We start from the raw sequence: 12,440 nt of genomic DNA, 5'->3' as shown, positions 1-12,440 counted from the left end.
GCAAAAACAAAGAAGGCCACGAACTGAATAAAAGTATAGCTATCCCTGTGACAGGTCATGGAGGCCCGTAGGGTTGTGGAACGTCGAGGCTCCCACACTGTTTAGAAACTCAGCACATAGATGGCGGTAAGGTTGTCAGCTTTACGCGCCGGGCGCCATTTACCCCAAGGAAAATTCCTGATACTCATTTCTGTTAGAAGCTGAGTCCACCCCATGGCCATAGTCCTGGCTGGAAGGATTTGGTAAATTGAAAATCCAATGACCTCATCGGGATTCGAACCCGCAAACTTCGGCTTGCAGCCTAATCCACGTTACCGAATGCCCTCAATATTATTCCTAGCCTTTTTTAGGCATTTAAGCGTGATGGTATATGAAATAATTTATCATGCCCGTACGTCTTGCAAAGATCAAGGAAACTTTAAGACGGCTCCACGAATTAATGATTGGCGCAGGGGTCAGCAGCGAGATTCCATGCCCCCCTTCCTAACCAGTCGGCCTGGCAGGCCACGGAACTCTGTAAACGGGAGAGCGAGGAAGTAACAACAAGAAAAGGCGAAATAAAATAACCAACTGCTGGACTGCTGTTGAGAAGCAGTGTGCAAATATAGCATTTATGAGACTTGGGCAGGATGGGAGGATCATATTCGAACTGGATGTTTGAGAAGTACTTACCGGTTCTACAGGCGGACTACTGACATACCTGGTAACACTGACAAGTGACGCAGAACACTGTCCCCTGTGTCTCCAGGCGCGGATGCCACCTCTCTCCGACGTCGTACTCCGCACCGCCGAAACGGCATTTGATCGGCGGTTCCTCGCTTTGGGTCCAATCTGCGGACATGAGAAATTGTTTCTTGTAATTATCGCATTCAGAAAATATCTTCATGTCCCAGTTATTTGAAATCGCTTTTCTAAACGTTCCTGGTCGCACAAGATCCATTCTCTCTGTGAACATGTCTCAATGAAGCTCGTACTAGAAACAAAAGGTCTGGATGTTTATATTTTCAACATACGTTCCTTGTAATTTTGTATATTCCAGCAGCGTTTATGTTCTTTTGGTACAGGCAAATAACTATTAAAACAAATTACACAACACAAAAAAAAAACTCCATGGTTTTAGTCCGCAAGCGAACTGTATGACCGAGCGACCGCCGCTTGTCGGAGAAGTTAGTGCCAACTTTAGCGGGTAGATGGTGTCGCGTGGTCAGCTCAACGAATACCCACGGCCGTTAATCTCGGATTTTTTAGACCGGAGCCGCTATTTCCTTGAAGTAGCTCCTCAGTTGTCCTCACGAGTTTGAGTGGGCCCCGTTCCAGACCCACTACTTCTAAGAAAATCTGGTAGCACGGAGCAAGGAATTGTGTTTTTTATGTATTTCTTTAAATAGACTTTTCTCCATATGAAAATATTTCAAATAATTTGTAGATAGGAATATTAATGACATGTATATCTTATAAGTTATTATTATTATTATTATTTACACATTCTTGTACGGTGAGAAATGTTCCAAAAAACATAACATTTAAATCACAGGGCTCAGAACTCTATATGCGAGGCTCATGTATCTGCCAATTGGCCTTTCTGTACCGTCCCGTGATTCTGATCCAAACATCAGCATCCTGGATACACTTTGTCCCGTCTCTTAAAAATATATGCAGACATCACGCGAACTTCTAAGGAATCATGCCGTTACAAACACATGTCCTACTCTGAGAGACGTCTTGAAACCTTACTCCTCTTACTATATAAATAAACAGTAAACGTCCTTCATGTGTAACTAGTTTCATAAGTCTTTTATACACAATATAATTCCGTCAATAATGCAACTATTTCTATTACTGCTTCACTTCACAATATATTTCGGCCCCAAACGGCGATTATCAGGTTTCTCAGCTATGGCAAAACTGTTACACTGTATAGAATGTCCACTTTTTACACATCAGATATGACTGCGATATTTCATGATTTAAAATAGTGGATGTTATGTTTAATCATGAAATATTGCAGTCATATGTGGTGTGAAAAACTGGTCATTCTATACAGTTCAACAGTTTTGCCATAGCTGAGACACCTTATGATGGCCTAGAAATTGTTGCATTATTAACGGAATTATATTATGTATAAAATATATTAATGCAACAGGTTGCTTAAATACAATATACAATAGGAGTAAGTAAAAGTTTTGCCTCTACATGTTTCGGCCATCATTGGCTATCATCAGAAGACACATCCAGCGATATAAAGAACTGCTTTACATACACTGTTGCTAGAGTGTAAGTTGTAGTAACATTACGGAACTTGTAGTGGTTGTACATATTAAGTCTAAGTAGTTATGACAGTTAAAAATAAATTGTGTATATCAAGAATATTCGGGTAAAATTATTTAAAATTCAGTTTAAAATCTTGTTGAATATATAGAAGAACTTTTTTTTATTGCTAGTGGGTGGGACTAAGTCCCTTACACTGCGGCAACTTCTGGCCTATTGTACCAGCCTCAGATGATAGGTGAGGGTGATTGTGGAGCAATTGGTGGCAGGGGAAACCGAAGTACTAGGAGAAAACCTGCCCCAGCGCCACTTTGTCCACCATAAATCCCACTTGACCAGACCCGGGATCGAACCCTGGCCGCCGCAGTGGGAAGCCAGCGACTAACCGCTTGAGCTATGGCGCGGCCCTAGAAGAACTTAGTAATGTTCTTTGTTTCTGTTCTTGGTTACATAGAAGTTGTGTCGACTGTTGTATTGCGGGCCGTATGTCCGCCTGTGTGATGTATGTAGTCCACTGAAATATGTGGCACATTTCCTAGTAGTATGAGTGGTTTTAAAAATTGACATTTGTGTACGAAATACTTGAATAATTGTCTTTTTTAGTAACGTTTCTTTTTGACAAGAAAGGAAACTCGTATATAGCGCACACACTCCCACCATTCCCAGTTATCTGTCTCAAACAAATGCAAGAAAGCAGCGAGAAACAGGCAATGAACGCAGGGTGCTTAACAAAGGTTGGGGGGAAAATATCTGATCACCGATGGAGGATCTATCACGGTGACAGTCTTCGTTTTGAGATTCTTTATTGTTAAACGCCATTTTATTTCAAAACATACCAATTTGTCTCTGAATGAGGGACAAGAAACTCCAAAGATTTGGCGTTGGAATTGAAAAAATACGGCAGAGTAATTTTGCGTCATTACAGATGCAAGACGCAGCGACTTAGCCGTATATAACAGGGCTAAGCAGACCATTTTCGGACAGTCAATATGTCAGACAGCGTATGATGGATGTAGTTGAAGCAGTTTGCACAGAAAATAGAGCACCGTCTGAAAATATATTTTGTCCAGAAGAACTACTGTAGGCCCCGTGGAAGAAATGAATAATTATATGCAGACACAGTCGTATGTAACAGTTCAGGCGTGTGTTTACTTCTTTGTAACGTTGGATGACTGTAGGCCTGCTAACTAAGTGATACAGCTCAATTATTTACATTTATACAAAGTGTGAATAGTATAAGGGGTGGGCCTTCTTGGCCCTTGCACCGCGACCACAGTGATCTATTGTGCCTAAGTGTGAATAGTAAGTTTGACGTCATTACTGAAACACTTTATATGGAAACTATGAAAGTCGAAACAACTGGAGAGAAATTATGTGAAAAGCTTTAAAAAAATCTAGAATATATAATTAAATAAGTCAATCGGTGTAATCACAGGCGGATCACTGAATCTGACAGGTAGACATCTACAAAATCTCTAAAGGTTACATAATACTGTATATTAAACTTGGTGTTTTGGGACATTTTGCTTTTCACTGTAATATTCGCCAGGAGGGAGTCTACAGAACTGTGTATATTATGAATCATGTGACAAATTATATGCATACGAACTTGTCAGTTACATACTAGCAAAATACAAATCATGGACTGTTTATATATCTGTGGCACAATATCTTGAATGCTGAAGGCACTAAAGTATCACACCATTCCGAGCCTGAGTCTAGAATCAAACGTGGACCTTCAAGATGGAAGGCTAATGTAGCTGGACGTGATGGATAAAGGTATACTGTTCCAGAAACTGAAAGATGAAAACTGGAAAAGCGATCTGACACTCCTGAAAGGTGTTTTGCAAGACCTAAAGAAACTAAATGCGATGTTTCATAGGAAAGACCTAGTTATACACGAGGGCTCAGGATAGGGACCAGTGGAGGGCTCTTGTGAACACGGTAATGAACATACGGGTTCCATAAAATGCTGGGAAATTCTTGAGTAGCTGCAGAATTGGCGGCTCTTCCAGAAAGGCTCAGCTCCATGAGTAAGTAAGTAAGTATGTACAACGGTACATTATATCAAAACAAAACTGCTTTTATTTTCAGAGCACGTCAAAGAACGTTAATTTACACATTTCTCTGCTCTACGAAGAACACACACGAGTTCTAAGTAATTTCTGTTAGAGGCCGAGTCGACCCCAGAGCCATAGTGCGATCAATTGAAAAATCCAATGACATCGGGCATCGAACCCACGATTTTCCGGCTTGTAGCATAGTGTCTTACGTACTGCTTCAAATGCCTGTATTCATTGTTCAAGTGTCAAATTTAATTCTTGCCTGAATTTCTTGATCTAAGGCTGTTTCAGCCTGTCTCTTCCTACAGAAGCAGCCGGTGCACGTGCTGCTTACCAACTTTGGTTGCCCTGCGTTCACCATAAGCTGCAGTTCTTTATTTTTTATTACATGTCATCTGTACAATAACATTCTTAGCAAAGAGTTCTAGAGGCGATTTAATAACATCAAGAAAACGTCAAACAAGAATAAATTCTAGACCTTGTACTTCTCCTTTAGTGCCGAAAAAGTTCCGGAAGATACCACGTATTACCTGCACTGTTGCCCTTTGAAACATCAACATTTATATCAAACATTGGAAGGTCTGTCAGCAGCTACAGACTGGACCGCGTGTGGCATTATTTTGGTAGGTACTGATAATGAGTCGTGTAATTTACATTGACATAAGTCTTTAATAATTACGATTATCCAAAATAATTATTTCTTCCTTACTATACTACGATCCCTTTTCCGCCCTCCCTAAGCACATGTAACTTCAGCGGAAAAGTTTGCTGTCTCTGCGCTAGATGAATATGAGCTGAGAGCTTCACGTTTTGGCCGCCTATCCCTGGGAAGGAACATGATACTATTGGTTGGGAAGGTCTCAGAACGTGTCCGACATAGTGGCGAAGAGAAAAGTTCCAGAAATTTCTACGACTCGAAAGCTAGCCTCTAGCACAACATTCTAGATTCAGAAACTAGCAACAGCACAGAGTAAGAGCCGAGCGCAGTTCTGTAGTGCTTTATATTGCTTGATATAGGCTCATTTCTTCGCACGAACGAGGAGCAACAACACGATACTCGGCAACGTATGAATATTTTATCCACCCGTTTTCGTCATATGTCTCATGCACTGCAGGTCTCGAATAGAGGTAAAGTTCCGTTTCAGGATGGGCTGTGGGCCATTTGAATTTTATTGGTAGGTGTCTGGATGTTTGATACCGCTATCTGCTTACTTAAAATAAATCTGTATAGAGTAATTATTGAAAATGAGCCTATCAACAGTGGCCGCGGGTTCTAAGGAATGAAACCTCTTCATGCGCTCGAACACTGGGATCGTGGGTTCGAATTCCACTCGAGGCATGGATATCTGTGTGTGTTTATTCTGTTTTTGTGTTGTCCTGCATGTAGGTAGCGGCCTTGAAACTGGCTGATCCCCCGTCTAAGGAGTCTTACCCACTGTGTATAGATTAAGAAAGTGAGAAAGTAACCAAGGTTCAGTAGGACGGTAGAGCGATATACAGAGAGAGAGAGAGAAAGAGAGATAGAATTAGTCCAAAGATATTTATATTTGTAAGATTTGAGGCTTTCACGGCGGTGACTATGAAGAAAGCATTCTTCTGGGAGTTGGCACCGTGTATATGTGGTGTTAACCGACGTTTCGGAGGAACGTCGGTTAACACCACATATACACGGTGCAAAATCCCAGAAGATTGCTTTCTTCATATTTATATTTTATGGTATGCAGACCTGAAAGTTTTTTTGACAGAATGAGTAGTTTTTGAGCAAATGAACATATTATCACGTGTTGGGTATGTCACGCGACAAATAACTTCACGTGGGTCACGGATTTAGCGAATCTTTATTGGACACTCACACTTATACACCGTACAATTATTATCACTTGCTGTGTCACTTGACCTCTGGCCCAATACTCCAATGCGACGTCTCAACTATCCTTGGCCGTGGTTGGATCTCAACTGTCCCAGGCGGTGGCTGTCCCAAGATTGTCTCCTTCTCAATACTCAAGACTCGAATACTCCAATGCGTGCCGTAAGCTCTGCTTATACAGGGGCTATGCGGGCTGGATACCGGACACCATTCCTCACGGTTCCGTTGCCGCTGTTGAGACAGTCCGTTGTTACGGGAACGCTTCTTATAGAATACACCGGCAACGTGTTTCGCCTCGTCCGTTGTTACTCAACGACAATTCGTTGCTACGATTTGTCGCTGCGGGAACTCCTCAGTTTCCACGTATTCGTTGTCGTGGAAGTGTCCGTTCCGACTGTAGCGGTTGTCGCAATGATGGATATAAGGTAACGCGTCACAATATTTCGATTTCTTCTTCATGTGATGTTATATGGGACTGACACAAACCGCAAACAAACTCACCCGAAGAGAAAATGTGATGTAAATCCCCCATTACGAAATTTAATCGAGATTCATCATTTCATCTTAGTAAGAATATGCCGACAGACAACCACATTCTTCCAATTATGCGTTCGTGTAATGCGCTTCACTAAAAGAATGTACGGATGGTATGAAACAAAGATCAAGACCAATGAGGTATGCAATATCACAAATAAGTAATTTTGGAACCGTATGTACTCCGAGCTGGAGTACACCATACCGTTCTTGTTTGCTGCAAGCACAACTCAATCAGCGGCGTATCGATTGCGGTGATGATTTCCTACGTCTGGCTGGTGATTGATGCGCGCAAGCCGAGATTCCCGCTTGATTGGAGGCTGTCTCCTCTGCAGACACTGCTGGTGTCTCAACATACACAGTTGTGCAAGTCAGTCTCTCCGTTCATTTCATCTCGGAAGCCATTGAACCAATATGAGGTGTCTACGAACCAACTTATGGTACGCGTATACCATAAGAAGCTCATAGAATAATTCATCTGATCAAAAGACGCTCCAATTTATATTAATTTCGAGGGTTTATAACCGTATTAGGAGACCCCCGCAACTGAATCCTATTGTGAGCCAGTTAAATTCAGATTACATTCCTTCTGCAATATGTTTTATTAATGTCACATGTTAGTGTTGTGATTATAGACAGTGTACGTATTGGATGAATTGGATTTTTGACCACTTGTGTACACCACTGGGAACTACATTTTACAGACTACAGACTAGTGTCCTCAGTTTATTACGGTGTCCACTAGCCATTTCCTGGAAACGGCTTCTACCAGTCGTAGATTCTTCAGCTTCCCCCACTCAGGTCCTCTTGTCACAGTCGCCCGTGCAGACCTCTTGTCAACTGACAACCCAACTGACTGGGTCACGTCACACCAACTTCCTAGTCTTCCCTTCACAGGCTGACTTCAAACTGACAATTGACAACTGAACTCTCTCACTCAGCAACCAACTAATTCACGTCAATTCACTCAACTGAACTGCTCGCAACTCTCCAACAACTAACTTGTTGTCAAAGTCAAAGTTACTCTAAGACTAGCAGTTTACTGCCAATCAATTCTTCTTGGCGTCACGCCCCTTGAGGCCCACGATCAGAGATCTTTCCCAACTAAACTCTTGCGGCAGTAGTCCTTATGTAATACCCTCTCTGACGAGAAGATGGGTTTGTCTCTTATCAATACGCCTGGCCTTTCGTCAAATGAGCTAACTTTTATAGGCGAATATGCATCAGTCTAGGGACCGTTAGACTGTAACAATGGAAACGGTGTTTTCTATGTGGTTCGTGCCGAGATGTTATAAGCAGGGCAGTTTGAAGCGGACCGCATAGAAAACAGTTTCCCTTCTATTGTTGCCTGTGTTCGTGTTTACAGAGCTGTTGCCTGGCAACGCGTTGATCAAATCCTTTACATGTATATACGTATATACACATACATATACAACTATGTGCATTGTAATATCCGTATTGGCGTTGAATTGTGTCAGTAATAGATATTTGCTTTGAAATAAATTATGACATGTATACCATTGCTAGGCAACGACTCGGTAGACACATTCCCGCAGGAACCAACGCGCGACGAAATAACGACTATTGCTAGACAACGGCGCGGTAAACTCGCCTCGTCAACAATACGGGCTGTTTTCTGTGTGATCTATGCAGAGGGATTATTAAAGGACATAGAAGACACGACCAAGTAGCGTACGTAGCGAACATAGTGTAGCGCTCTGTGTGGCCGAACCTTTACACTTTCATTTCCTGTGCAACGGTTTTCTAGGCTTCGCTGCCTACGAATTGTTAGCCGTTGAATGGGGATAGACGTGTCATAGTCCGGATTTCAGGCTGCACGTCACAATATTATAGTCCATAAGCACCGCAGTATGACGACATATAGGGAAGTGGAGGTAATCTTCCACGCATTCGTAATTTCTGCACTAGGTGGAGATGAGTGAAAACCCCCACTCTCCGGCTGCTTTCCTCGCAGGAATAGTGCCCTTCAGGTATCCAGCGTAAATGAAAACAGTCTGTATACATGGAGAAGAGATAAATCGCTATTCTTAAGCAGAACCGAACACCTGTTGCCGAGTTGTTCATGGATCGCAAACACATTTAAGTTAATGATGGAATTAAAAGGTGAATAAACGGTGAGATACTCGTTATTATGCACTACAAAAATTATCATCATTTCTTACATCTAAACAACTTAATTATTTGTCAAGAATCTTATCTTCTGGGCTATAACGCCGTGTAGTTCGTTGAGAATCAACTGACATTTCTGACGAACATATCTTCAGGGTAGAAGAATAAGTTGAGATTGCTGCTCGATTTATTCTTCTACCCTGAAAATGGAGTTGACATGTTCGTCCGAAGCGTCGGTTGACTTTCAACGGACTACACTTCATAACCGTCTGTGTGAGAACCTCAAATCCTACAAAGATTTATGTCGGTTTACTGTTAATCTTGTGTGGTTGCTATACGTGTTCTCTTATTCTGCGGCATGAATATGAATTGGGGGCATGCGGTAGCGTAGTTGGTTGAGGGGTTATGCTACAAGCCGGAAGGTCGCGGGTTCAAGTCCCGATGAGGTCATTGGATTTTTTCAATTGACCTAATCCTTCCAGTCGCACTATGGCCCTGGGGTTGACTCAGCCTCTAACAGAAATGAGTACCAGGAATTAATTAAATAATTTTCCTGGTGAGTAGAACGCGGCCGGCACGTAAGGCTGACAACTTTTATGAATATGAATTAAGAGTGGCTATGGAAGCAGCACGCTCAGGGAAATACCCGAGTCTCGTGACACCAACTAGGCCTAAGCGCTGCAGTGCACAAGGATGTTACGTTCAGTTGCAGATATTGCCCTATTTAAAATAGGAATTTGGATAGGGAGAAATGCATAGAGAATGTTCGTGTCGAAAATTGTTGCTTGGAAGGACATGCGAATGTAACATAAAAACAAATCTTAGGAAAATAAATTCTGGGATATAAAATATTCTGAACCGACTCAGTGTCCTGTGTAATAATGATGAAACTTCACAATGAATTTCCTTAGAATTACTTTGAAAAATATACCACTGTTTCTTTGACGAGATATTGATTTATCAGGGGTTATTGACACTGTTCCTAGTTGTGTTAGGGGTAGTTTTCGTATCCGCCGAGGGAAGTGATGCTCTTTCCAGTGGCCAAGCGAATGTTGAGTTCGAGGCGCCCCGCTGGCGAGAGCAAGCGAATAATACGCATGTACTCTGCAGACTGAACTTATCGAATTGATGTTTGAGATAATTAAACAAGAGTGGATTGCACTGACTCTTATCTCGATGTTCTTTTATTAGAAATCTTAATCTGTTCTTTGCAGAACTAATCAAATTATGGGGAGTTCTTTTTGTACAACGCTCTCTATGCACAAGCATTCATACAAGAAGTGCATCATCATTCATGGAGCTGAGCCCTTCTTGAGAAGCTGCCAATTGTGCAGTTACTCAAGAACTTCCCAGCATTTTATGGTATCCGAAAGTTCATTACCGTGTTCAAAAGAGCCCTCCACTGGTTCATATCCTGAGCCAAATCAATCCAATGCATACCATCCCATTCTATCTCTTTAATATCCGTTTTAATATTGTCCACCCACCTACCTTTTGGTCTTCCCAGTGTCCTTTTTTCCTCTGGCTTTCCCACCAATATCCCATATGCATTCCTCTTCTCCCACATTTGTGCCACATGTCCTGCCCATGTCATCCTCCTTGACTTGAGTAATTACGTTGATTTTTGTACCTTGAGAGCGTGAGTGAAATAATCTTTCAACGTAAGATAATTGGGGGTGCTACTGTTACACTAATTTCTCAGGTTTGAAAACTGATTCTATAGCGATGTGTTCACACTTGCATACACATAGTTTTATGTAACTGAATAAAATACAGATTTTTGTTTAATTTTCGCAATAAACAACGAAGAGCGAGATTAACCGCATAGCGTAAAAGCATAGGTTGGTTGCCTGGTTAGTGGTTTAAATTCAGATATGTAGGCCTATAGTGGTTATTTTATCCTGAAATGTTATTACTGAGACCAGCACTTATAAACCACGACACGCTGTGCCCATAAACTAACTGCATATACATTTCAGCGGTGTCAGTTCGTTTAGTTAGTCTTATTAAAATGTGTTTAAAATAAACTTATAGTGAACTCCGTATAAACAAACATTTGTTTGATAAACTTACTAATAAAAATGGTCTAAAACATGTAGATGCTTTAAAGCAATTGCTTTTCAATTTCTCTTTGGAATACATTATTAGGAAGTTCCAAGAAAACCAGGTTCGAGTGAATGTGAATGGGACATATCAGCTTCTGGTCTATGCTGATGATGTAATCCACTTGGTTGAATTATCTAATATAAAGAAAGCCCAGAAGCTCTAATTGACACTAGTAATATTTGTCTAGAAGTAAAGGCAGAGAAAAATAAGTGTATATTGATGTCTCGTCACCGGAATGCAGGGCAAGATAATAAGATAAATATAGGTAATAGATCTTTGAAAATGTGGCATGGTTCTAATATTTGTGGGACAAAAGCAATAAACCAGAATTTGATTAATGAGGAAGTTAAGAGTAGATTAAATTGTGGTGAAACATGCGCCGAAGCTTTGTCTTTGCGTCTGCTGTCTACAAATTTAAAGATTAATATATGCGGAACTATAACCTTGCATGTGCGTAGTTTTGTATGGGGGTGAAGCTTGATTTCTGACATTAAGGGAAGAACATATGGAAGAATATATGGAGTATAGAAGGGTTAAATAAGAGAAAATTAGGTAAAATTGCGTAATGAAAAACTTCGTAAAATGTACTCTTCACTGCATATAATTAGAAGAATCAAGTCTTGAAATAAGAGATGGTCAGGCCAAGTAGCACGCATGGTAGGGAAGAAGAATGCATATAGGTTTGTTGGTGGGAAAGCCAGAACGAAGGAGTCCACTAGGGAGTCGTGGACGTACGGGGGAGGATAGCATGAAAATGGATATTACAGAAATAGGATGGGGTCGTTTGGACTGGCTTCATCTCGCTCAGGACAGGGACCCGTGGCGGGTTCTTATGAACACTGTAATGAATATTTGGTTTCCATAGAATTTTGTCAATTTCCTGAGTGTCTGAGCGACTAGAAGCTTCTCAAGAAGGACTCATCTGTATGGAGTTAGTTATGTTGTTAATTAATTAGGAATTGGCACTATAATCCCATTCAAGGCCGCTCCTGCGAGGACTGATTTTCACCTGATCATGAATAAAAGAAAATGAGTATGCAGTAACGCTTAGCCGAGGTTGTAAACTTAGATAATTAATGTATATAAAAAAACGTTTCTTTAGCAAATGTGAAAAAAATACAAATAAATTACTTGTATACCTGCCTACCATCGAAATAAAGTAAACAGTGACATTTTTCTATATCATTTGTACGTGGCATTTCAGTACTACCATTTTTCTGATATTTTATTTAAACGCATTATGTACAGTTCATGTACTAGTAGGAGGTCGATATGTATAACTAGTGGCAAAAGCCCATTGAAATCCAAAGCGGAACAATTTTTGTCTTAAGTTCGTCCTTCACCTTCTTCCTTCCTTCCTTCCTTTTTTTTTTTTTAATTGGCGCTACAGCCCTCATTTGGGCCCAGGCCTACCTCCATGAAACTCTCCTTTTCACTTCGGTTTTACTAGATCTTAGACATACGGTAGGACT

At 41.1% G+C, this 12,440-nt stretch overlaps 1 protein-coding gene across 1 annotated transcript in view; it reads right to left on the bottom strand.

Moving 5' to 3' along the window:
- Positions 1-12,440, bottom strand: part of LOC111868783 (chordin-like protein 2) — a 57,774-nt gene that overhangs the window by 19,212 nt on the left and 26,122 nt on the right. Inside the window, exon 3 of the mRNA XM_033753158.1 lies at positions 701-831. Coding sequence (XP_033609049.1) covers positions 701-831 — 131 coding nt within the window. The remainder of the gene's footprint in view (positions 1-700; positions 832-12,440) is intronic.

Source organism: Cryptotermes secundus, unplaced genomic scaffold, assembly GCF_002891405.2.
Source record: "Cryptotermes secundus unplaced genomic scaffold, Csec_1.0 scaffold174, whole genome shotgun sequence".
Lineage (NCBI taxonomy): Eukaryota > Metazoa > Arthropoda > Insecta > Blattodea > Kalotermitidae > Cryptotermes > Cryptotermes secundus.
Note: the sequence above shows the minus strand (reverse complement) of the source record. Positions and strands in the feature narration are given on the sequence as shown.